The sequence below is a fragment of the Belonocnema kinseyi genome, chromosome 1 (assembly GCF_010883055.1).
Source record: "Belonocnema kinseyi isolate 2016_QV_RU_SX_M_011 chromosome 1, B_treatae_v1, whole genome shotgun sequence".
Lineage (NCBI taxonomy): Eukaryota > Metazoa > Arthropoda > Insecta > Hymenoptera > Cynipidae > Belonocnema > Belonocnema kinseyi.
Genome location: NC_046657.1, coordinates 118,437,645 through 118,464,920, shown reverse-complemented (window position 1 = coordinate 118,464,920; position 27,276 = coordinate 118,437,645). Strand labels below are relative to the sequence as shown.

General features: G+C 31.1%; 2 protein-coding genes across 6 annotated transcripts in view; one reads left to right on the top strand and one right to left on the bottom strand.

Annotated features, from left to right (window-relative positions):
- The window catches only part of LOC117175525 (gonadotropin-releasing hormone receptor), a 355,246-nt gene that overhangs the window by 289,260 nt on the left and 38,710 nt on the right, over positions 1-27,276 (top strand). The gene's annotated exons all lie outside the window — the stretch shown is intronic.
- Positions 19,220-24,947, bottom strand: LOC117175549 (histone H1, gonadal-like). The gene is made up of 4 exons (XM_033365261.1): positions 24,810-24,947; positions 24,491-24,718; positions 24,015-24,125; positions 19,220-19,628 (listed from the first exon to the last, which is right to left on the bottom strand). Exons 2-4 carry the CDS (start codon positions 24,668-24,670, stop codon positions 19,398-19,400), a joined length of 522 nt encoding a protein of 173 aa, XP_033221152.1. The 5' UTR covers positions 24,671-24,718; positions 24,810-24,947; the 3' UTR covers positions 19,220-19,397.

The window sequence follows — 27,276 nt, the reverse complement described above, 5'->3', positions numbered from 1 at the left end:
ATACTGTAATTCAAACCCCACATAAACTACAATCATAATCTAAAGCTGAACCTTTTTTTTTTTAATTTGACATTAAAGAAGTTCTCAAAGCACCTACGGCCTTGACAATTACATTCTCATTGCCATAATCGTGCTTCGCGCTCTACTGTTAGATTATACAGGCTCTAATTTTTAAAAATGTGGGCTAATCGAAAAATTCGGCTCAAATAGTTTTATAGTATGTTTGGTATCTAGTGCAAATTTTTAAGTCTATGAAAAAAATCATTTTTTCTATTTTTTGAAGATTTTCAAATTTTTGAAAAGTAAATAACTTTTCTAATTTGCATAATAATTAACATTTTTATTTGTATAATACGCAAGTATTTTACCCATCTATAAGAAACTTTGACAAAAATTTATAAAATTTCAACAACAAAAATTTTGAAATTTTGAAAATGCACTCAATATTTTAATTTTGGTTCGAAATATCTGATTAACGAACTTAGCCTTTATTTTGGGGACCTTCAGAAGTGTATCAAATGCGAACTCGATTGGACGAATTCTTCCAAAGTTAGAGTGGCTACAACATTCAGGTAACCATACATACAGTCATGCAGAGAGACGTACAAACAGATAGACACCGACAAAATTTTATGATTTTCGGTTTCTGTGCGCGCCGAAACGTAAAGATCCCTTAAAAACCAGAGATCGAAAATTTGGACGGTTTCATTACACTCTCATGAATGAGAATGTAATAACTAGATTTCCTGATTAAATATAATGTGCATTGTTGAAATAAGTAAGAAAAAATCAGGAGAACTACTAATTCGGAACAAAAAAAAGTCTAAGAATTCAAAAATAATATTAAAAATCATTTGACTGTATTCAAAGAAAATTCTACCTGAAGTAACGTAAGAATCTTAAAGTTCGTAATTTTGAAAATAATTAATTTTTTTTTAATTTCGTTGTTATTGAAAAATGTTATGGATGTGATTTTCAAATATATTTAATATTTATGAAAAATTTCCCTTAAAACTTATTTATTTATTTATCAGGAAAGCAGTTTTATTGATTTTTTAATGCTGAAAATTAATCATATAACGTTTTTAATTTTCATCCAAATTAAAAATGTCATTTGGATAATTTGAAAGTATTTTTCTCAAGTATCGGAGACATTGACAACATTTTCTAAAACTTGAAAAAAAATTGTCTAAAATGTTGAAAAAGCTCTAATTTGTTAAATTGTGTGCTAATTGAAAAATTCGGCTAGAATGGTTTCAAATGTTAATGTTTCCTTTGCCCAAAATTTCTAATACTTCATGGGGTCCTGAATACTGATTTTCTAATTTTTTTAAATCTCCCTGTAGAAGAAAAACGCTATCTGCTACTTTAAAATCTTGTGCATTACTTTTTTTATCATAGTATTCTTTGTATTTTTTGCTGCAATTAAATTACATTTTGCTGCTTCTCGAATTTCATGTAATTTTGTTATTAGTTTAATCATGTAATCATCATACGAGTATATAACCAATTTTTCGTATTCAGGAAGGAGGTCACTAGATGGTAGACGAGCTAATTTCCCAAAAACGAGTCCATAGGGAGTACATTTAGTTCCTTCGTGTACACTTGTGTTATATGAAAACATAGCTAAATCAATCCATTCATCCCATTTTTCGTTTTTATTGATAAACTGTTTTAAATATTCTTTTAAAACATGGTGTGACCTCTCAAGTGATCCATTAGATTGTGGATGAAATGCTGTAGTTCTGAATTGCTTGATTTTAAATCGTTTGCCCATTTTTCTCATTAGGTTGCTTAGAAAATCTGTGCCTTGATCTGTTAATACTGCTTTTGGTGAGCCGTAAATACAGAGAATTTTTTTAATAAAAGTATCAAGTACCATGCTAGCTTGATGATTAGAAAGTGTGATACCTAGAGAATATTTAGTAAAATTGTCTTGTATTGTTAATATATTCATTTCCTGATTTTGTTTTTGGTAATCTACCCACAATATCCATCAAAAGCTGTTCCTGGTGTATCAGTAATTATCATTGGATTTTTCGTTTTGATTCTAACTAGTTTCTTTATTTGACATTGTAAGCAAGATTGAATATATTTCTGAATATCTAGTTTCATATTTTCCCAGTAATATCTTTGCCTAATCCTATTGTAAGTTTTCGTTGCGCCTTTGTATCCTCCGACTATTGATGAGTGTGCTTCTTCCGTTAATTGATTTCGTTGCTCCTTAGTGGAATGTTGAGTGATCCCTAGACGAATTATAATTTTTATTTCAGAATCCAGGAATGCAAGTTTTAATGTAGCTAGTATTTCTTCCCATGGCACATTGTTAATATATTTAGTTTTTGCAATACTGATCGATCTTAATTTTTCTACGATAGAGTGAAAGGAATAAATTGACAATTTAATATTTTCGATACTTTCAGTTAAATTGGTTTTATTTTCAGATTTAATGGGTAATGCAACATGATACTGTTGACCTTTACGAATTTCTTTTCCTAATCCTTTTTGTAAATTTCTGAAATTGGGGAGTCCTCCGCGTTTTGCTAAAAGTACATAACCATTGTCTCGAGGTTTTCCGTCTGTGGTAATAAAATATGCGTAATTATCTTTTCTCATGGCTAATTGGTCGCGGCATTCAGTTACATTTTTTACTGGTTTATTTGTTAATCTGGATGTCATGGGTTGATCAAGGGGTGATTCGGGGGGAGGACGATTTTCAAATGAGTCATTTATGTCCGAATTTTCGGAAATATCGGGCTCAAATAGTCTTTCAGTTATATCTTGATCTGGTGTTTTCGGAGTCATTATTTTAATTATTTATTTGTTTATCTTGTTTTTTTCCTATCTTGCTTTCTCTTATTTTTAAAATTAGTCCTTTGATCAATAGTATATTCTGGATCAGATTCAGATTCTGAACATTCTTCAAATTCAATTTGTTCACTTTTTTTATTTTTCTTCTTTTGAGATTCTTTCTCTTTTAATTTTGGTTTTCCCATTTTTTGTTCAGCAGATTGTTTTGAAATTTTTCGAGGCCTACCGCATTTTCTTTTTTCTGGACTTAAATTTGAGTTTTTCGGGTGCGAATATTTCCTAATTAAATTTGGCTCTTAATTTCTTTTTCATTTATCTCATTTTGCTTTTTTAATTGTCCCCTAGTTTGCATTGCTTTCCATTTTTCGTATTGAGGCTCAACACTGCTATCTGTCAATTTTTTAGATATAATTTTCATTTTGACAATATATTTCTTAAATAATAACTTACAGAATTCTCTTCATATAATTTTTCATCGTTTGCATGAAATAGTTTTTCATAATTAAATTCGTCTTCCGAGTGTACATATTCCTCATTATTCACATTATTTCCTTCGATATAATTATAATATGGGTTTCCATAAGAATATAAATTTTCTACCGTTATGTGATTATTATCTATATTTAAATTATCCTTAATGTCGTTCTGTCTTATTAATTTTACTTCAGTCTCCTCAGTTTTCTTAAAATTATCTACTGGATTCCTTGAAAAAGCGTCCGCGTTAATGTTTGTTTTTCCTGCCTTATACATTACGTCGAAATCATATTCTGCTAATTTTAAACTACACCTTGTAATGCGTGAACATGGGTCCTTTGAATTTTGAAACCATACTAAAGATTTACGATCAGTGACTAAAGTAAATTTGCGTCAATATAGGTAGGGGCGAAAATATTGTACGCAATAAACAATGGCTAATGCTTCTTTTTCATATGTGTCCAACTTTTTTTCGCTGTCATTAAGCGTTCGCGAGGCATAAGTTATTGGTATGTCCTTACCGATTTTTCCCTGTGACAAAATTCCTCCTATTGCATAGCCGGATGCGTCCGTTGTTAGAATAAATGGCCTAGAAAAATCTGGCCCTTGTAAAACTGGTTCTTCGTAAAGTTTTCCCTTTCGTGTGTCAAATGCAAGCTGCTATTTTTCAGCCCATTTGAAAGGGGTGTCTTTTTTTAAAATCTGAGTTAGAGGGTTTGCAATTTTAGAAAATCCATCAATGATACAGCGATAGTATCCAGCTAATCCTAAAAAGTTTTTAATATTTTTCTGATTTTTAGGAATGGGAAAATTTTTAACTGCTGCAAGTATTTTAGGGTCTGGACGTACACCGGCCTTACCAATGATGTGTCCTAAATATATTACTTCATGTCGTGAGAATTCACATTTATCAGGTTGAAGCTTCAGGTTCGCATTTCGTAGTCTATCCATTAATTTATTGAATTTTATGTTGTGCTCTTCTAAACTGTTTGCATATAAGACGATATCATCTAAATAAACAAATAATTCGGTTCCTTGTAATCATGTTAATACTAGATCCATTAAACGCTGGAATGCTGCAGGTGCATTTTTCAATCCAAAGGGCATTCGGTTAAATTTATAATGTCCAAAAGGCGTTGAAAATGCCGTTTTACGTGAGTCTGCCGGACTCAATCTAATTTGGTGGAAGCCTGAAGTAAGATCTAACACTGAGAAATATTGTGCTGATCCTAAATGATCTAGAATGTCAATTATATTAGGCAAGGGGTAAGAATCACCGATAGTTTTTTCGTTAAGTTTTTTAAAATCTAGAACCATTATCTTTTTTCAGTTTTTATTTGGTACTATACAAACTGGTGTATTATATGGGGATTGAGAAGGTTTTACTATTTCATTTTAAAGCAATTCATTAACTTGTTGTGTAATTTCCTCTTTATGTGCTGGTGGATGTCTATATTGCCTTGTAAAAGTTTGTTAATCATCAACGGTTGAAATTGTCTGAACTAATATATTTGTTGCTCTTAATGATTCACCTGGTATATGGAATACGTCCGCGTGTAATGAAATGAGTTTCTCGACATGTTTTTCTTCTTCTGGATTTAACTGATCCAGGCATAGTAATTGCCTTATTTTATCTACTCTGCTGTGGCCTGAAGTATTGTTGGGTTGATTATGATTCACCTTATATGTTTTCTTTGTTAATATTTCTTGGAAAAATTGTGTTGAAAAAACTGTTTGGTTTTCACGTGGTTCATCTTCATCTACGCTCATTAATTTTTCGGTGAATTCTTCCAATTCAATTTTGGGAAATGGAATTTTTATTTCATGTTCATGTGTATTTGCTACTCTCAAGTATGCCTTGCCATGATCGCTTGTTGCTATTGCATTTCCAATGAAAACTAACGGGTCATATGACCGTTGTGGTATGTAACCTGTTTTCTTGTCCTTATTTTTTATATTGACATAGAAGCTAGATATGGACCTTGTTGGTAGTGTAAGAGTTTCCTGACAATAAAACGGGTATTTTTTGTCATTAATTTCTAACTGTCTTTCTTCATAATTTATTTTTGCATTATTATTCCTAAAAAATTCTGTTCCTAGAACTCCATCATGATCCACGGGAACTTCGTATGAGATTATATTAAATATAGTAGGGCTACCTAATATGTTGATTTTTACCTGTCCCAGGGTATATACCGGGTATTCGATTATTCCAGTTAATTTTAAACTAACCCATTCATTAATTTCTTTGGTTGGGAGTATTACGTTTTCCTTAATCAAATTTGGACCTGCACCTGTGTTTATCATCATTTCAATTTTTCCTTTTAATCCTTCTGCTGTTAAAGTTATATTAGGGATTGTATTACTCGTGCTTAAATGTACTTGTTCTACCCTGTCGTAATCTAATGGGAGTGCATAAGTTTCTTCAGTTGACCCTCTCTCTGCATACCCATACTGGAGAGATTCTTCTAGTTTTCCGAAGGTTGCTGAGGTTGGGGTTTTCCCTGTTGTTTGTTCCGTTCATTGTTCTTCTTCTTGTCGACACAATTTTTTAAATAATGTCCCGAATTCTTGCAATAAGTGCATATTACTGATGAATTTTTATTTTGAATTTGGTTTTTTTGTTTGAAATCCGTGAAATGTAGAGTTTTGCTTGTACTTTTGATTATTAGTTGAATTTGCACTTAGATTTTGATTAAAATTTGGGTTTGCGTTAAACCTAGGATTTTTATTGAAATTTCTATTTTCATTAAAATTCTGATTGAAATTTTGGTAACGGTTGAAATTCGGAATTTGATTAAAATTTTGATTTCGGGTGAAATTCAGATTCTGATTATGTTTTCGGTTAAGATTCAAAGTTTGGTTAAAATTTTGATTCCGATTAAAATTTGGGGTTTGATTTGAATTATGATTAAGATTCTGATTTTGATTGATATTTCTATGAAAGTTTCTATTTTGATCTAAATCCTGGTTTAAATAAAAATTTCGGTTGAAATTTCAATTTTGATAGTAGTTCTGGTTTGAACCTGAAATTCCGTTCCGGTTAGAGTTTTGTCCTTGATTGTATTGTCCTAGGTTAAGGTGTGACTAGTTGTCGTATCTATTCATTTGGGGTCCTTGACCCAGTCCGTCTGTATACCACAGGTTTCTTCCTTGGCCACCCATGTAGGGTCTATTCATACCTGTTTGACCCAGATATCACGGGTTGTTCCATTGGTTTTGTCAAAAATTTCTACCAGGGTTATTTATGAAATTTTGAATACGTTGACGACAGGTCGATGCGGCATGTTCAGGTATTGAACAAATCTGGCCAATGATTGAATTATCACGCATATAATTTATTTTGCTAGTTTTAGCGAAATCTTTATTATTTTTAGAAGATTTTTCTAGCTGTTCGGGACGTCAATTGTAACGATTTTCCTTTCACAATTCTTTATTAGCCACCAATCGGCATTCGATTTGCACTGATTTTTCGAAAACTTCTGCGAACGTATCGGCTTCTCCCATTCTTATTTCAAATTCCGGTTTCAACCCTCTGACAAAACAATCAATTGTGTCTTTTTCTAATTGATTTGCGAATTCGTTCGCTATTTGATTCCCATTATTGGCCTTATGAGCATCTAATATTTGGGAGGCAATTTCTTGTATGCGAGTTGCATAGGATAAAACGCTTTTTATTTTCCCACATGTAAGTGGTTCCCAATTCACCCTGGAGTTGATACATGGTCTTTGATGGAGAATAAACAGTTTTTAATTTATTTTAAGAATCTTCAACATTTGCATATGTATTTCCGTATATGCATTTTCTTGCTTCGCCCGTGAGTTTACTTCTCAATAACCTTGCTAAATTAGCTTCTGCATTTAAAGGAAGCATTAATTTAGCTTCTCTACATGCTTCAATAAATATGGCAAGTGGTGTTTCATGAGTATCATTAAAGTATGGAAAGATTTCGTGAGCATCTCGTAGAGACACTTATTGGTTTGTTGGTAGAGACATTGTGTTATTTCTTGATGGATCTTCCTTCGTAGGATTCTTTGGGTCAAATGCCGCAGGTATCCCTACATTAGTGTTAGTACTAAACAGGTTTTGGGGTGTAGAATTGTTAGAACGTCCATTTGAGTTTAATATTTCCGATTGTGAAATTTGGGGCTGATTAAATTTAATAAAAGGGTTAGTTAAATTGGCTGCTGTTTCTTCCTTCTTTCTTAGTGAGAAAATTTGCGATAATAATGCGTTTTTCCTGTGTCCATATAACACTATTTCCTGTTTATGGCTTAATGATTTCGAATTTTCTCTGGTTGAAACGGTATTAGTTACACATGACAGTGGTATACCTGTCACTACTGATTCCGCAAGGGGTTCCGTTGAGTCGTAGGGGACTGTATTAGGCTTAACAATGGACTCGTTTGTAGATTGTTTGTTCGCAGTCTGGTTACTAATTGGCAGCTGCGAAAGTGGTGGAAATTTTTTATTAATAGTTTCCTCTGTGTCTTGTTCAGGGTATATAGTTTTATCAGCGACAAATTCAGTAGAATTTGCACTAAAGGGGTTGTCAAAATATCGACTATCTTCCAATTAAGATACTTCAAAATTAGAGGTTGTATTTCCAAGTAAACTATTACCTAAAGTAAAACTAGAGGTTTCGTTAAGTTGTGGGGTCACTTTGTTTATTCAAAGTTTCCTTGCGATTAGGTTTCAAGGGTGCTTTTATCAATTGCTCAACCTTTTGTGCTAATTCAGGATTTCCTCTACTTTTACTGCGAGTTATAATTCCTTCATCGGAATCTAGATTAATGGATGGCCCTGACATTTATACGTAATTTTCGTACTTTTAAGAAAAATTCATAGTAACATGTATATACACACACCCACACACACACACACATATATATAATCAGACATGCAAATATATATATTTATAAACAGACAGTTCAATATATAATTGGATATATTGATAAATATATAAATAGGTTGATAGACAGAGAGATAGATAGGAACCTTGGTAGATAGTTGATTAGACAGGTAGATATGGAGATTTCTTGACTTAAATTAAATTTTTTTTAACCAAATTTTCATTAGTTCTTATTCTTCTATTTGGCTAGGTAGAATTTCATTGAAACTATATTTCCTTACATCAAAATTTGTATATTTCTCAAATTTTCCCAATTTTTAACTTAACTTACTCTCAGGTTTCACAGATTCCAATCCGTAGCTTTTTTTTTTAATTTCCGAGATTTCTCAAATTTAGTTTCCTGATTAACACTTCATATTTCAAGATTATCTTTAAGGTTTAAAAATGAATTTTATATGTACTTAAAGGTTCATTAATATTTTTAATTGTTTCTTGTATTCTACAATTCAAATGACTTAGACTTAAAATATTCCTATTTTTCAAATTTCTCAGAATTTCTTGAGTCTTATTTTATTTTGTAGATTTCTCAGGATTTCTAGAATTTTATTTTGTTCTCAATTTGAATAATTCAGACATAAAAATATCTTATTTTTCCGACCCCAAGAGTTCTTACATCTTATTTTATTTTCTAGATTTTTAGAATTTCTTAAATCTCATTTTATTTTTAATTCAATTAAATCACACCTAAAAATATCTCTTATTTTACCGGCCTCGGGATTTCTTAAATCTTGTTTTAATTTTCAAATTTCACAGGATATTTTAAATCTTATTTTATTTTTCAGAATTTTCAGGATTTCTTCATTCTTATTCAATTTTCAATTAAATTAACTCGCACTTAAAAATATCTCTTATTTCTTTATGACCGACCTCGGGATTTCTTAAATCTTATTTTAATTTTCAAATTTCTCAGGATTTTTTTATTTTATTTTATATTCAAATTCATTAATTCACACCTTAAAATATCTCTTATTTTACCGGCCTCAGGATTTCTTAAATATTATTTTAATTTTCAAATTTCTCAGGATATTTTAAATCTTATTTTTTTTCAAAATTTTCAGAATTTCTTAATACTTATTCAATTTTCAATTCAATTAACTCGCACTTGAAAATTCCTCATATTTTTATTTTACCGACTTCGGGATTTTTAAATCTCATTTTAATTTTCAATTCGAATAATTCAGACTTATAAATACGTCATTTCATTTTTCTGACCTCAGGAATTTCCAATTTAATTTCTTCTTTTTTATTCAGTTAATTCAAACTTAAAAATAACTTATTTCTTTTTCAGATTTCTCAAAATTTCTACAATTTTATTTTATTATCAATCTTTTTTATTCAAATATTTTAGACCTAAAGAATATCTCATCTTATTTTTTATTTATTATTATATATTTTTGTTTATTCTATATATTTTTTTTATTTTCTCAGGATTTCTTAAATTTTTTATTTCAGATATGAGAATTTTTTATTTCTTCAATTCCCAGCATTTCTTAAAAACTTGTTCTTTTCAAAATTTATTTATTTTTATTATTTCTTTTATTTCAGAAGATTCCTTGAATTCATTTGGTTTTGAGATTTCAATTCATTTTATCTGCTTAACTTTGTCTCAAGTTTCAAATGGCTATTTCAGCCTTATTTAACATAGATTAAAAAATTTTAGAAAATTCCTGCCATGAATTATTAGATTCAGAGTTTGTTTGCTTGTCTATGGATTTATTTTTAAGTTCCTTAGATAATTTATTAAGTTCACTTTGAAGTTCAAGATGTCGATTTTCGCGTTTTCGTCCTCTACCAGAGTGATTTATTTTTGCTACTTGCTGATGACAAATTTTGGGACATTCTATAATTTTTTAAAACAGTTTTTTTTAATTTTATATAAAGACTAGATTATTTCGTCGATAGTTTCATGAAATTCACAAAATATTTGATTGTTATTTACCTCCGGTGTTTTTACATAGGTTAAATAGAATTATAAGATAATTTTGTATGCAAGGATGTACTGAGTGTAGTAAATTGCATATTTTGACTGATTTTCTTATATATTGCTAGCTAATAAATAACAGTACAGTGCATTGTCACGCATCTTGTTTCTGCTATAATTTCGACTGTCAATATTTGAGACTTAACAGAAAAATATTTCTTAATTATGACAGGCCCGGCCACTACAGCCTTGGTCCCGTTCTAATATTTTGCAATTTTAATGTAATTGCGGGTTGCATATTCTGACTGTTATTCTGATAAATTGAGAGCTAATTAATAACAGCACAGTGCATTTTCACGCATCTTGTTCCTGATATAATTTCGACTGTCAATATTTGAGATTTAACAGAAAAATATTTCTTAATTATAACAGGCCGGCCACTGCAGCATTGGTCTTGTTCTAATATTTTGCAATTATAATGTAATTGTGGGTTGCATATGTCCTTGTCAGTGTAGAAAATTTATTTTGATCATTGAGATGTTTACTTTTTGAATTAATAAAAAGTGTCACAAATGCAATTTTTCTTTTATCTTGTTTCAATACAGAAATTGCTCTACACTCTAATTTATATATATATATATATATATATATATAGGGTGGACACGCTGGGCTACCAGATTTGCACAAGAGCAGGGAAGAAGCCATTGCACAGGGGTATTTTCATATTTCGCGCCTTTAAAGTTGCATTCGGATCGACCATTCGGTCAAGTCCGTGCATCTTCGCATCAAGTTTATCATAGTTTCCATGGTTGCGTTCGAAACTTCAAATGGATACAAGTGTCAAAAAAGTATAGGTTATATTATGTAGTAATTAAAAATAATAAAAGTGTTTCATTGATAATGAAGTGAGACCTGTGTACTGAGAAGTAAACGTCAGTTATTTTCTGTGCTAATAACATTATGGAATGTCTGCTGAGTGACAAATACTATAAAATAGTAATAATATTTTGCGATCCCAATGGGCGAAGACTGAATTGTGTTTAACACTTATTTGCGGCAAAAACGGTATGTTATGAATATATAGAATATGTATTAAATAAAGTAAATAAAATATTACATGCGTAAACTGTAAATTGACATTACCTACATTTACTTACAGCGATTGGGATAAACACGTGAATCCGAACGTAACATCGAAATAATGACAGATCGGCCCGGGTTGTTTATTATACTTTCGATTGTTTATTATTTGCCAAAGAAATGTTGTGTGTCTCTATTTTATTTTATTGGTTGACTAAACCAAATTTTATGATGTACAGAGAAAACGTTTTCTAAAATACAAAAAAATCTGAGTGGGACGATGGTCGTGGGGGCTAAAGCGTAGGCTTTGGACCCACTCCTTCGGCTTGCGGGTTCGATTCCCGCCTCGCACTCTGGAAGAGTCTCGGTGGCCCATGCGGTGAACACTAGCCTAGCAAGGGAGTTGTTCATCTCCGGAGAGTCGTGGGACCGGTACCTCTAGAGAAAAAGGTTTTCTCTAAGTACTTAAGGCTGTTGCTCTTGGTGGTTCGGAACCCACCTTAAACTGTAGGTCCCCCTTCCACCACCAAGTAAGTGTGTGGAGGGTGTTTAAAGGAATAAAGAAGGTGTAAGAAAAATGTAAACCCTTAGGGGACGCATTAGAAGCTTCCACTGACTGAAATACAAAAAAATCCCTAAATAATTTATTAATTAAAATTCAGGCAAGTTAAATTCCTTCGAGATATCTTTTTGATAAACCTATGCGATCAAAATGAATTTTCGAGGCTAATTGAATGAAAGTTTGGAAATCAGATCCAGAGATAGCATTTTTTCAAATAGAATAATTTCTGAGAAAATTGTAATAACAATTCTAGCGTAGAATATCTTGTCTACATTTATTTCTGATACAATTCTATCACTGACGAGTCTCTAATTTATTTTATTGGTTGACTAAACCAAATTTTAGGATGAGGTCCAGAGAAAACATTTGCTAAAATATAAAAAATCCCTAAATATTTTATTAATTAAAATTCAGGCTAGTTAAGTTTCTTCAAGATATCTTTTTGACAAAGCTATACCATCAACATGAATTAGAATTAATTTTCGATGCTGATTGAATGAAAGTTTGGAAATCAGATCCAGAGATAGCATTTTTTCAAATAGAATAATTTCTGAAAAAATTGGAATAACAATTCCGGCCTAAAATATCTTGTCTAGATTTATATCTGATACAATTTGATCACCAACGTGTCTCTAATTTATTTTAGTGGTTGATCAAACCAAATTTTAGTATGAGATCCAGAGAAAACATTTTCTAAAATACAAAAAAATGCCTGAATATTTTATTAATGAAAATTCAGATAGGATAAATTACCTTGAGATATTTATTTGATACTTCTCTATACCATCATATTGAATTAGAATTAATTTTAGGCTAACCAATCTCCAGTCTTGGGATAAGGTCTAGAGATAACGGTTTTCCAATCATTTTCATTGAAATGAAACAGCTGAAATGCACAAAATCCATCTGCATTTTCTGATGTGTATTCCATCTATGATCGATCTGTGAAAAAAAACAATGGAAATCAGTTATTAATTTCAGGAATAAAGTGTTACTTATTAAAATTAAATAAGTCAGGATTGTTAAATAATTATTAAGTAATTATTGTTTAAATTATTATTGCCGAGACTGTCAGTAATAAATATACAAAACCACAAAACATTTATTTGGTAAAGAATAATCAATCGAAAGTATAATAAACATGCCGGGCCGATCTGTCATTATTTCGAGGTTATGTTCGGATTCACCTTTTCACCCAAATCGCTGTAAGGAATTGTAAGTAATTTCAATTGAAAGTTTTCGCATGTAATATTTTATTCACTTTATTTAAAAAATATCCTATTTATAACATACCTTTTTTATGCCGCAAATAAGCGTTAAACACAATTCACTCTTCGCCCACTAAAATCGCAGAATATTATTACCATTTTATAATATTTGTCAGTCAGCAGCCATTTCATAATATTATTGGCACAGAAAAAAACTGACGTTTACTTCTCAGGTCACATGTCTCACTTCATTATTAATTAAACACTTTTATTATTTGTAATTATTATGTAACATAACCTATGTTGTTTTGATACTTGTATCCATTTGAAGTTTTAAACGCAACCATGGAAACTATGATAAACTTGATCCGAAGATACATGGACTTGGCCGAATGGCCGATCCGAATGCAATTTTAAAGGCGCGAAATATGAAAATGCCCCTGTATAAAGGCTTCTCCCCTACTGTTGTGCCATTCGGGTAGCATTCAGATCGCCATGTATGTAAGCCCCAGCGTGTCCACCCAGTATATTATATAAAAAGGAAGGAGTGTTATTCTTTATTTATTTTCACCTTATTTTTTTAAATTCTGTATTTTTATTCAATTTATTTAGTTCACTTATCAATTTTTATTCAATTTATTAATCACTTATATTTCATTATTTAAAATGCATGCAGAATTTTAAACAATGAAACAATATTGTACCCTCTTTGATATTATTACTCTATTTGAGTTTTAATATATTTTCCTGGCTTTCTCTCTCTCAAATTTTTTTGTTTTGTTTCCCGACTGATGCACCAAAAATGAAATATGTGACGTATGGGTAAATATTAAATTTACGCTACTTACCTAATTATCCTTAATAATCCTCTTTTTGGTTCGACGTTCATCTGAGCAGACAACGTTAATTGATTACACAGATTTGGCCGAAACAGGGAGTTGAGGAAAACTGAGAGAGAGAGGTTTATTAATTTAATAGATTGAATAGAAATTGAATGAATTACACATAATTATTTATCTTTTTGAATTACACGAGTTTAGTTGTTGCACTGAGAGGAAGAGAGAGATTCCAATTACTCCACTAAAAGGGGAGCTTGAAAGGAAAATTAAGAGTTGAATGATTTGGTTCTAAAGTAAACATAAAGGGGTGAACACTTAATGAATTTTCCTTGAACTCACCCAATTTTGTCCAAGTTTCAAGATCTATTGCTGAGGAGAGTTAGAGGTCTTCAGCTTTTCCTTAGTTTCTCCAGCGATTCCTTGGATTTTAGTTGGTTGACATACCCGTTGCTCAATCAACTTGTGGGAGGTATGAGTGGGAAGCCTAGCCAGCAATTCCTTGGATTTTGGTCGTTGACCTTCCGGTTACTCGTCAAAGTTTCCTTGGTCCGTCTCACTGAACGGGAAGCCTCGCCAGAGAATTGGCAGGAATGGGTACGGTGTTTCCTTCTTGCACCGAAGGAAGGTGTCAGAATATTTTCGTAAATTTAGTGGGATTCACTTGATGGAACAAAGAACCACTGCATAAAACCGAACTGACGTAATCAAAATGGCACAAATTACCGACACGAAACTACACGAGGTACAAATATTCTAAGGAGATTCTTCCCTTATACTGAAGTTACAAAGGCAGACTGTTAACGGCAGGATCACAACAAGACAGAATTTTTAATAAAGATGGGGTTGCGAATGACAGAAAAATTAGGCAGTGCCTACGGCGGATGAACGGAAAAGACTGACTGACTGGCGATTTTTTAGGGGTATATATAGTAAAAAGCCTTTGGTGTTATACGGATAAAGAGTTAAATTATCTGGATATAGTAAAGCATATAGATTTGATTTTATAAAATTATAGATATTATTGCCATTTTTATTATTATCATTATAGAAGTTCTAGATAGTGTGCTTCGAATTAAAGCCCCCAGCTATCACCATCTTACTACTCATATTAAGTATATGTTTAAATTTTATAACAGAGATATTACTTTTTGGATGCGCATAAATGGTTACTATCATCGTATTATTTTCAAGTTTTATAGCATGTACTTCAAAAGAGTTCATGCTATCCAGTTTGACATCAGTGAAAGGTATGTGGTTTTTTATATAAATAGCAACTCCGCCTTCTGCTTTCTTACTCGGTCTATCTTTTCGGAAGCATTTGTAGCCGGGTATCCTAGTATTTCATTTATGTTTGCACCACGTTTCCTTGGCCATAAAGATATCAATAATAAAATTTTCTAGAAATAAAGGTATTTCTCAAGTTTCAAGTTATTCAAATTATAAGAGCTACCCATTTAGTTCAACAGCTAGCTCATTAATCGCTTGCAGTATTTGGAAGTTATGCTGACATACTAAAAGTTTTTCTTCAAGTCTAATGGCTAATTTAAGAAGTTTACCTATATCACATAAGTTGTTGATGTCTTATAATACGGATAGTAGATCCTGGATGTCCAGTGGTGTGATCTTTTTTTTCAGCGTCATGGTTCCACGATAAAGCACTTCTGCTCCACGCTGTTGCTTTTTCAGTTGATGTATGTAGGGTTATTCTGTTGTTCATCATCACTCTGCTTCGTGGTAGAGGCGAAAAGTTCTGCGGTTCGCTCACGTATGGTGCATTTCGCTGTTTTGGCGATGGAGGGTTCCTCTTCTCTCTCAATTGCTACACCTTTTCCAGATGTTCATTGTATGCTACGCATCCAGAATAATTTTCTGGGTGGTCTCCCTTGCAGTTCACACACTGCGCTTTTTAATCCTTAGTTTTCTTGCAGTTTTAAGTGAGATGATTTCCTAAGCACTTTACACATCTTGGGCTTTCAAAGCAATTTGTCGTTCCGTGTCCAAATTTCTGACGCCTTCGGCACTATGTGATTTTTCTGGGGTTTCGATATTTCTCCCAGCGAATTGTCATGTAGCATATCACTTTTATTTTGAAGGCTTCTTCAATATCGGTGTCATCATGCAGCTTCACCATGTATACAGGTGCGTCATTTTGCGAGGATACAGGTATTCCAGATTTTGGCTTCAGTTAGTAGATCTCGTTCACATGTAGCCCTTCTTTTTTCAAGTCATTTTTTATGTCTTCTGTTGTGAAATGGCCTAGTCCATGGATGACAAGTTTCTTCAATCTTGTTTTTGTTTTGCCGTGTAGGTAAAGTAATGTATATCCTTTTCTCGGAAGACTTTCTGAAGATTTTCGTAGTCTTCTTGTAGGTCTGTGAAAATTGTCACTCTGGTAGATTCTCTATTCTTTTTTATTTCCGGATCTGCTTTTGACACATGGATGAAGTTCAGTAGTCTGGGATAGTCATCGATGTATCGATCCAGAAATGTCGGTGGTATCTTCTGCTTTTTCGTTTTGTCAGTTTCCAGCTTGGAAGTGCTCTGCATAGTCTTGTTCCCCTCACTTTCGGGAGTGTCTTCTATCATTTCCTCATTCAAGGGATTAGCTTCAATCAATTTGTCTGCTGAGAGGGGTTCAAACCTGTTTGTAAGTTTGATTGTGTTTTTTCAGTCTTTACGTAGGGTTTAAATTTTTCTGAGATCACATCATCCCAGGTACGAACTTTAAATTTATTTTTTGTCGTCATTTTGGTTATCTCTGAATGCGCGTCAAACACCTTCGCCCATCATGCGCGCCAAACGCCTTCGCCACTAGCTCTCTTTCACTTTCACTTTTGTAATCGTAGCACAATTGAGGTATGCACTCTTGAAGGTCTGTACTCCTCTCTATCTCCGTCTCATATTTCAATCATATTTTGTATTCAGATAATTTCAGCGCAGTCTCTCAGTTATATAAGTGAAAATTATGATTCCTCTTGTGAGAGCACGTGCAAAAGACATCCACCTAGCGGTGGACTTGTGAACTTGTTCTTCATTTGTTTTTCTATCTGTATTTTTTCTTGAGATAAAAATTCACAAAGCTGAAATGGCGAATTTTTCACTTTATTTGTTTATGTATTGTTGCTCTGTGAGAAAAAACGTTTAAATCATTTATTAAATACCACCTGTGGGCGATTATTAACAGTAAATTCCTATTCCACATCAATGTGCAGCGCGGCTACCGTGGCTGCAGTTTTATAATAATAGTACTTTGTAACTAATGGACCTTCCTACCCTGAATGCTACTCGTACGAGATATTTAGGTATTTTTAATAAAGATGAAGTTTTTTGTTGCGGTTGAGCTCCTCATGAAATCATGTTTTATATAAATTGTTTTTAACAATTGGCTTCAAGCTTAAAATAAATATTTATGTTCCTGAAGTTTATCTACAATATTTCTGATGAATTACGACTTCTCGTAATTTTTTCTTCGGAGAAAACAAATAATACTCGTGAAATGTGAAATAAAAATATTGGGTCTGAAGTCATTCTGCAGGATTTCATCTTAGGCATTTCTTTAGAAAAACTTTAGAATCGGTGTTGAAATCGGTTGTGGGCTGTAGTGGATTATGAACAGTAAATTCCCAATTCCTCCTACTTTATATATGTTTTTTACATTCTCATCAGAAAAGGTATTAGATTTGTGTAAAATTTGACACCCCCCCCCCCCCCCCCAGTTTTTGCCAAATGTCCACGTTTTGAAACCCCCTGAATCCGAAAACCCGATTTTTATGAATGTGTGAGTCGTCGGTGCTTTCACCTTTAGTTTTAAGAAGTCTATGCACAAAGATCGAGCGCGTAGGGCGAGGTAAATACATTATCGAGCGCAAATCGCGAGATAAATATATTATTAAGCGCGAAGCGCGAGAACCTGCAGTAATGAATGAAATAATAAAGCAGAAGCTTGAGAAACTTAACATTTATTTCTATCCGTGTGAAACTTTATCCAATTCATAAAAAAGTTTAACCATCGCGAAAGAAGCGTATCCTTGTGCACAGTATATATCATACTATTACGCCACATGTTTCATCAACCAAGAGATTTTTGCCGCTGCTGGTTTACGAAAACTACATAATTCAGAGATTCAGTCACAAGGCTTTGAAGGAAAGTTTTAAATGCATGGAGCCATATTTTTTCTTGAAAACTGAAGGAAATATAAAAAATATTTTAATACTTTTAAAAACTGGTGTATGCAAACGGATGACATTATAAATCAAGTATTAAAAAATAATAATTTAATTTTACAAAAAATTATATTTTTGAGGGAAACCATCATATTTTTTTATTATAAATTAAATCTTGCATTTGCTTTTTTATTTAATACATTTTTCAATTTGCAACATGATTGTGAGTAAAATTGGAAAGTTGCGCTTCTGGTATAACGACACATTTTTGTAATTATCTTTAAAAGTCAGATAAATTCAACATTTTCGAAAATTATATAAACTAAACATTTTTGCACTTATTTCTGCCCTTCTGATGGATGTTTCTTATACAGTACACTGGGAATCCCATTTAAGTCGTTCCAAGAATTGTTGCCGCAGCGGTTTCCGGGCCCGCGGGGTCGAGAGAGGGTTGAATGTTTACGTTATGAGCGAGCGAATGTTATGTTTGCTTCCAATCAAGGCTATTTAGGCGCATGCCGGAAATTGGACTTAAATATATTCAATGTGAATAAGTCAACTAAATGAGTCCGGATCATTCCAACACCCGGCATTCATTCCAACATTCCGCGATTAATCACATTGTGACACGCATTATTTGGAAAAATTTGAAGTCAAAAAAATGGGCAAAAGTGCGACAAGTTAAATATGCGGCGAGCTACATTTGCGGCAAGTTATATTCGTGGCAAGTTACATTGCGGCAACTCTCTTTTCTAAAAATGCTACGTCGACAAAAAATGGGCCAAAATGCAGCAATTTTTTATTACCGTTTACTAGCAAAAACTGTATATATTTTTGGATGTCAATCTACAATTTTTTCCATAGCTCAAACGATTCGACCAACGTTAGCATTTTTACCCCGCCCTTTAACTCCAGTCTTTATTTTTTTTTGGGTACCATTACACAAAAGAATATTTTATAAACTCTAACAAAAACTGCAATAAATGAAACGAAATTAGTATGTTTGCAGTTTTTTCAACAAGATTTTCGGTCCGTTGACCTTTGAATAACTAACACCAAATATTACTTGTCGCGTATCGTTATACTTGTCTTACTTTCTTCATTAAAATTCGGAAGAGAAAACACAAAACAAAAATATGGCAAATAATTATTTAATATAATAATTTTGTGAAAAAGCACACGAACTATACAAAATATCTTAAAATCGTCGGTAAGCATACAACTGAATAAAACATAAAAATCATAAGTAGATAAAGACTGGATGTAAAACTTTAATAAAATATTTAAACAACAAGGATAATTCCTGGTCCAATTTTTCTGGCCCAGAAACTCCTGCTGCTACAGGACGTGCGGCTTTCTGATCAACTTTTTTTATGGACATTGCTGGCCGTTTTTCAAAGGGGGTGAGAGACATTAGATTGTTTTCTAGCTTCTAGGCATTTTACTGGCAGGTATGATTTTTGTGGGCTTCTTTCTTGTTTTGCTCTTCCTCCTTATTCCTGATATTCCCTTTCCTTGTTTAATTTTACGTGCCTTTCGCGTTCGTCTGCTACTCTTATGCTTGCGAGCATTGCTCTTACGTATGCGCCTTCTTGGTTTGCGAGCTTGCAGTTTGCGTTGACGCACTCGACTGCAAAAGTCTATCAAGCCCAGTTCCTAAAATTGAATGCATTTTTATTTTTAAAGCTTCAAAAAATTCAAAAATATTCATTGCAATATAAAATTATGAAATAATAGAGGAAGGAAAAACGAGTTCGACGTACTGCATGTTTTGAGTAAACCAATCATTTGAAATTAAAGTTGAAAAAAAAACCCGAAAAAATCAAAACTATTTTGATTTCGGTATGTTTTGTATTATAATTTAAAAACTATTCTGACCCATCTCGTTCAACTCGTCTGAATCTTCTTTACCGGATAGTTGAATATAATATTAATTTACAGACTAACACTTATCCGAAAATTTTCGAAAGTAGCAGGATGACTCACTGTTAATTGAAAGTAAATTTTAACTCATTAAACTTAATGATACCGACAAATGGTAAAGCATTAGTTTAACTCTACTTTTATAGACACAGTAGATTTTTATTATTCAAAAATCTGCCGGCTTCGCGGGCACATTCTAATCGCGCGCTACGCTCTCGACTTTTCCTCAGAGACTATTTAAAACTAAGGGTAAAAGTATCGACAACAGTAATTTAATGATTGTGAATTCTCTTTTGTTAAAGCTCATTCGGCTTTAACGAACACATTCTCATCACGTATCTCGTGCTTCGCAATCGAGTTTATCCTTGAAATTCTATATCATTCCCATAAATAAATATTATTATACTTTGTAACTTGCACTGGTATTAAAACAGACGAAATTTCATTGCCCCGTTTAAAAAAATTTGAAAATATAAATTTACTCAATTCTATTCGTTTGATTAAGTTTTTCAAAGTTTTTGTTTCATTCATCTTGAAGTCTTTAAAACTCATCCTAAATTTAGAGGCATTTGATCAAATTATTTGGAAGTTTCTTTAATTTTTCCTTAATTAATTTCAAACTCATTTTTGAATTTATTAAATTATGATTGTACAAAATGCAGAACTGATTTATTTTGGAAGTAGTTAGTTTAAATAAGTTTGTTTTGGAAATGTTATATTAAATTTTTTTTAAACTAATTGAAAATTGTACATTTCAGTATTTTTTCAAATATTATATTTATTTTATAAGATATTATCCTAAAACTATTCAGCTTCTACGTTTTTAATTTTTTTTAAATGGTTGCGTATCAAATTCCTTGATTCAGAAAGTGCGCTTTTAATGCTTTAAATCATAATTTTTGTTTATTTTTCATGTTTTGAATTTGAAAATATAAATGAGAAAAAAGCCTTTTTAGAGACTAAAAAAAACTGGTAAATTTTGGTATGCCTAAAGTTAAAAAAACGGCCTGTCGTATGAAAAAATAGGTGAAGGGAATTTTGTAGCTACTTTTTGGAACATACGCCCTCATGAATATTTTAATTTATCTTGTGCCGTTTCTCTACACAGTCAATTTCATTATTTATAATGTTATTTTTTACGATTAAAACGAAAACCACGCGTGTTATCTAGAAATTTTTTTTCAAATTTTAGATTTTTTGGGTTAAACAACCTTTATCTTATATTTTGTGTCATTTTATTAAAAATTTAACTTTTTATTTTTAATGTTGTTATTCACGATTAAAATATAAACTATTCAGGGGGTCTCAAAACGTGGAAATTTGACAAAAACTGGGGGGGGGGTCAAATTTTACACAAATCTAATACCTTCTCTGATGAGAATGTAAGAAGTATTACTAAAATTCAATTGTATTCAACAAATATTTATTCTAAATGGATTTGATAGTATTTGTGTGAATAAAATATAATATTTAGTAAAATTCATGGCGAATTCAAATAAATTCCGAAAAATTGTACGTTGATTCAAATTAATTGCACTTTAATATAAGGTGAATTTCAAAAAATTCCAGTTCAGCAATCAAAAATATATTAAACACATGCAAAATGTTTAGGTAGAAAGACCACATTACAGAAAATAGTGAACTAACTGCAGATAATCCTGTATTTAAAATACTAATTTATGCAAAATAGTTTATCGAATTTTATTAGTAGATACTACACTATATGTTCATTATCTACTGTAATTTGGTCTCTCTTATTCCGCGATTTAAAAGAATTCAACGCAATTTTACCATAAGGCAAGTGTGTTCAACAACTTCCAGTAAAATAAACGGAATTCAAAACATTATTGAAAATAAAGTGCAACTCACAATAATCCAGGTAAGCTCCATATATTCAACCATTTTTAATTAAATTCTAGTTTATTTAGATGAATTCATTTTAGATGATCGATATTCAGTTGAATTCTGATTTAGTAAAAGTGAATTCAATAGATTTAGAAATTAATTATCCATAAACCAATTATATTGAGAATTAATTCTATTTACCTTAAAGTAAATTCAAAGGAATTTTTGAGAATATAAATAAATTCGAATTAATTAAAAGGAATTCAATGTAATTCAAGTTAAAATTAATTTTGTGAAATTTCAGCGAAATTAACGAAATTCAAAATAACAAAAAAAATACAAAGAAATGTCAAAGACTCTTTTTGTTATCATTAAAACTCAACCTACTTTAATGGAATTTAAGTCGTTTCTTTTTAAATTCTACGAGATATAAAGATATAAAGCCTCAGTGATAATTGAACTATTCACAAAATATACGTATTAGCAAAAAAATGTATACGATTGGGAAAAAATCGAAATGCCCGTGGGGTCACAGTGATCCCAAGAGTCTACTGATTCACCTGTGTTTAATTGAATTTACATTTCAATTCAGAACCATGTGTGATAAGTCAGTTAAACTCGAACAGAATTTAAAGAAATAAAGAGAATTAGGAGTAACATATGTAATATAAATTGACATGTATTTAACTGAACTTAAACAAACATACATGCAAAACAAATTTAATAAAATTATAATCGATTTACAACAAATAAAGGGAATTCAAAATAATCTAAAGGTCTAGTTTAAGTGAATTAAAAAAATCTGTATATTGAAAATAATGGACTAAAATTCACGAGTATCCTCGTCAACTCACTAGAATTCAACCAATATCAATGGAATTCAACAAAATTTGGCTGAATTTTTTTTCAGCAAAATAGAATTGATCTGGATTTAAAAAGTTGCCTTTTTACTCGATTGACTTAAACTCAAAGGTGCTTGCACAGCTGATTTTTGTGTTGGTTTTTATTTCTGATATGCCTTACGACTATTTTAAGATCAGACATTAGACCAATTTTTGAGAAATATGGATTACCTTTTTTTTCATTTATACCTTATTTCCGGCTAATTAAAAATACCTTAACGTCCAATTCTACTTTTTTTGTTTCCCGAATATGCTAAGATTATTTTAAAACTAAATAGCAAAACAATATATTTGTCATCAAAGTGAGCTCACTACTTTATCAGCAAAAAAAAATTAAAAAGACAAAAGTCATTACGCTATACTAAACGATTCCTGTGCGCATTATGCGAACATAACAGTCTTTACTCACAGTAAGAACATTTCAACCTAATTTTGCAATAATGTACAGATTCCTATTAAAATCTCATTTTTAATTTGAACAATTTGAATAAATAAAAACTCTTCTTCCTGTGCAAAATTTTTCAAGAGTTTTAAAAATCACATTTTTGGAACAACAAAAAAAGTAATAAAGCGATTTTTTACATTGAATGGTCATTGTTTTTGCGTTTTAATTTTAAAATAGTCTTAGAATATTCCGAAAATAAATGAAAAGAACATTTTTATTATTTTTAGAAATGCACCTAGCAATTTTGTTGTGGGCTTAAAAAGTCGTAAGGAATACCAAAACTAACAACAAAAACATCAGGAACGTTAGTACCTTTAGATTGCGTTCAATCGAGGCTAGCTGTGTAAGTTGACATAATCAGAAGCCCCAAATGAATAAAAGCAGTGGCCAAAAAGCATTCTATCATCTCGAATTTACATTAATTATTCTCTATTTATGTTTTATCCTAGACTATATTTATACTGAAAAACTAAATTAAAGGGCCAAATGTAAATAATTGTTATTATTCAATCAATTCTTGAAATTCTAATTATATTTTTAAAAAGAGCGAAATTTTCTAGATAAAAATCAGTTTTACTCTTATTAAAAGTATAAAATATAAGAATCAATTTCCAAAGCATTTATATAAATCACTGAATAATGATAAGTAATTTGTAAATAATGTTTCTCGGATGATTCAGAACATAGTAAATAAGGAGGTAAATGAATGTCTAGACGTCACTTAAAAAATTTTTCCTTATTAAATTTTAAGCTTAACAGATTTTCAATCTTTCAAAAATACTCATTTTAATCTGTAAAAAGGAGTTTAAACTAGATTACCCATGAAAATAATATTGAGAATGTGACACTAAGTTTATATTAATTTAATTTAATAATTTTTAATAACTATTATAAAAATTCATAGATTTTGAAAATTTCTTTATTTACCTGTTCTGCAATTTCAAGACATTTGTCATCGGTATCAATAGGCAGGCTATAGCGACCATCAACTTCTTTCAGGATGCCATGAGCGACTCCTCGCTTCAAAACGGTTTGCATCTAGTTTAAACAGAACTATTTAATCCAATTGTTCAGATTACGCTTGAGCGCTGAAATTTTGCATGCATATTACGTGGGTAGCATCTGAATATTCCCTTAAATATCACTGACAATTATGTAAAGTAAAATTCAAACTAAAAATAAAAATGTAGATCGGCACTTAGATGACATATACATTTCCAGAACGATAACTGCATTCAAAATAAATTAAAAATTTTCAAATAAAGAAAACATATTGAATCTTATTAACCAAATGTGAATAGTATAACGTGCGGTATGTCATTTAATTTTTTCCATTTTTCTCTGCAAGTTGACAAGAAAAAGCTGAAAATTAAAAAAAAATGGTTAATTAATTTTTATCTTACTTTTCGTCTAACTGTTTCAGGTGGAATGTTGTGTACAGACGAGATATAGTGAATAATTTCTTTAGCCGAAGACCCTTTGTGTTCCTGCAGATTTCTGATAGCCGACAGTATCGAAACGAGGGATTTTGCTGGCAGAGTCACCATTTCGTCTTTTGCTATCAACCGTTGGGGTACAGCCATGATTTTTTTAAGCAATAGCAAAAAAAGTCAAGAAACCGATTCTTTAATCTGTCAAAATGTTGCAAAAAATCAATGCCTCAATCAATTCCTATTTAAAGAAGCACTTCCTAGGTCTATTTAGAAAAAATTAACCACTTACATTTTTTTTTAATTTGACACCGACTTGAATAAAATATCGCAAATTACTTTAAATATTGCTCGTGTGCCAAGCAAGAAGAAAAATTTAGAGCTGCATGAGAAAAATTCTTAGATCTGAGTTTGTTAATAATAAAAGAATATCGAATCTACGTTAGCAATTAATTCGAATTGATTCTCAATCCTGAATCTGACTTCACGATATTGAATTTAATTTGGAATACATTTTTTTTTCTTCTTTCGGTCTACTTAAAGTAATTTATATTATTAATTTCTGTAAGTTAAAAAAATATAAATATAAAAGACATCAAATTTGAGAAATTCCAAATCAACCATGAAACGTTAATGATTTTTACATTGATAATTTAAAATTAAAATAATTCAATTAAAAAATTATGCACTTGAACATATAAATGAAGCAATATTCGCCACTTTAAAAAATGTGTTTCGCATGAAGTACAGGCTTAAATTTTTTTAAATTAGGCGCACGTAAATAAACTCTTAATGAACGTCGTAATTAACGTCTAGTTTCTATCATTTCTAGTCTTCAATTTAATTTGGCGGTATATATACATACTTGAATAGTTATATATATATTTAGAGAACTTGCATTTCGAAACTATCTTGGTTGCTTGTTTTAATTAACAAACTAATTATACTTACTCAGAAAATTTCGTTCTACAAGATTATTCAAAATTTCAACTTTTGTTGTTCAGATTTTTTTCACATAAAATGGAGAAAAACATTTCTGTCTCTCGCTCGAATTCTTAGATTTCCTGTTTTTTTTTAATGAGCTTTTCAAATTTCCTAGAAGCAAGCTTTAGAATATTTTGCTGTGACGATTACTTTAAGAGTAGTAAAATGAAGCAACACTTTTTTATTTCCTGAGCAGATAGTTTAAATTCTTATGTTTGAGCTCTATTAGTTATTCTGGAATGCTGATAAAAGTTTTTATATAATTATGGATCTCCCATCTCAATGTATATAGCGAAATTGAAAAATTAAAAGCCAACATTTTTAAGCTCAGATTAGATGATTATTTACAAGGAAGAAATTTAATTTAAATCAACTTTTAAAGAAATTTAATTCGTTTTATATGAATCAAATAGGAAAACGTACATTTTTGTTGAATTCGATGAGACATGAGAGTGGCATCACTAATTTAGATGCCTTGCGGGGAAAATTTTCATGGCGCTGTACTGCTTCTGGCTAGTCCGCCTTGAGTCGACAATGGCACGCCTCAGGCTGACTGTCCAGTGGCTAAACTGGGATGAACGCTCGGATCAACTTGTTTCTAGACAGATCGTCTATATTGATAAAAAATAATTATTAATTCAATGACATTAATTTTTTTCATAAAAGTCTAATATATAGATTTAGGAATGAATTGAAAATAGAAAAAAAAGTTTTTGTACGCAAAAAAATAAAAAAATGAGTTTCCACCAATCTTGTACATACGCCCGAGCATACACTGGATGTCCAACTTTTGATGATACTTCATATTATATTTCTTTCACTTCGTCCCTTACATTTTTTTTCATTTTTTTCAGATATGAATTTTCATGCATTACATCGTAATATTTATTTTAATAAAACATGATCAATTTTTAAACAATGAAAGAACTTGATGTGTTAATAAATCATTACAAATAATAAATCTGGTATAATTATAGTTGTCATTAGGCTACGAAATAATGATTGGTTATTATTTTCAATAATTATTACGTCAGAATTAATTATATTGTACGCAATCAATATATTTTTAAAATAAATTGTACATGTCATTTACATTAAAATTTGATTTTCTAGTTTATCATCAATGTAATACATAATATTACACATTTGATCATTATTAAAAATTTAATATATATATATTATAACTTTAAAATATAATTAATTTGAAAGAAAATGTTTTTCAATATTTAAAAAAAATCGTTGTTCGTATAGTAAGAATCGAATCACCTTCAATAATTATTGTTTATTATCTCAAATTTGTAACAGTGTACTACATTGGTCTAACATGGAGAATGATACTTCGGCATACCCCACCACCCTAAAAGTATCACGTATTTTGTGAATCAAACACGTAGCAGAAATAGACAGCCCCAGCATAGCGCCAGGCCAGTATTGCGTGAACAGAGAGGCTCGAAAGAAACTGTACTGGCTTTATCATGATTCCAGACTGTCACCAAATTTTTCTACATGTATTCATACGTGAAAAAGACGACTTTTTTCGTCTGAAAATAGTGGACACAGGTATACGCTCTGTTGCAAAACGTTCATCTAAGTTGTAGAAGGCGCCACGTAACGTCTTTTGTAACAAGCCGACAGTCTTTTACCGCGCGAAAATTCAAATATTTTAGATTTAGTAAGAGAATAATTAATAAAAGTATGAAAAATAAGATTTCTATAATTTATAGGAATAAATTAACAGCAAGTCCGTTTCCACAATTAAGGGTTTGAAAACCCAA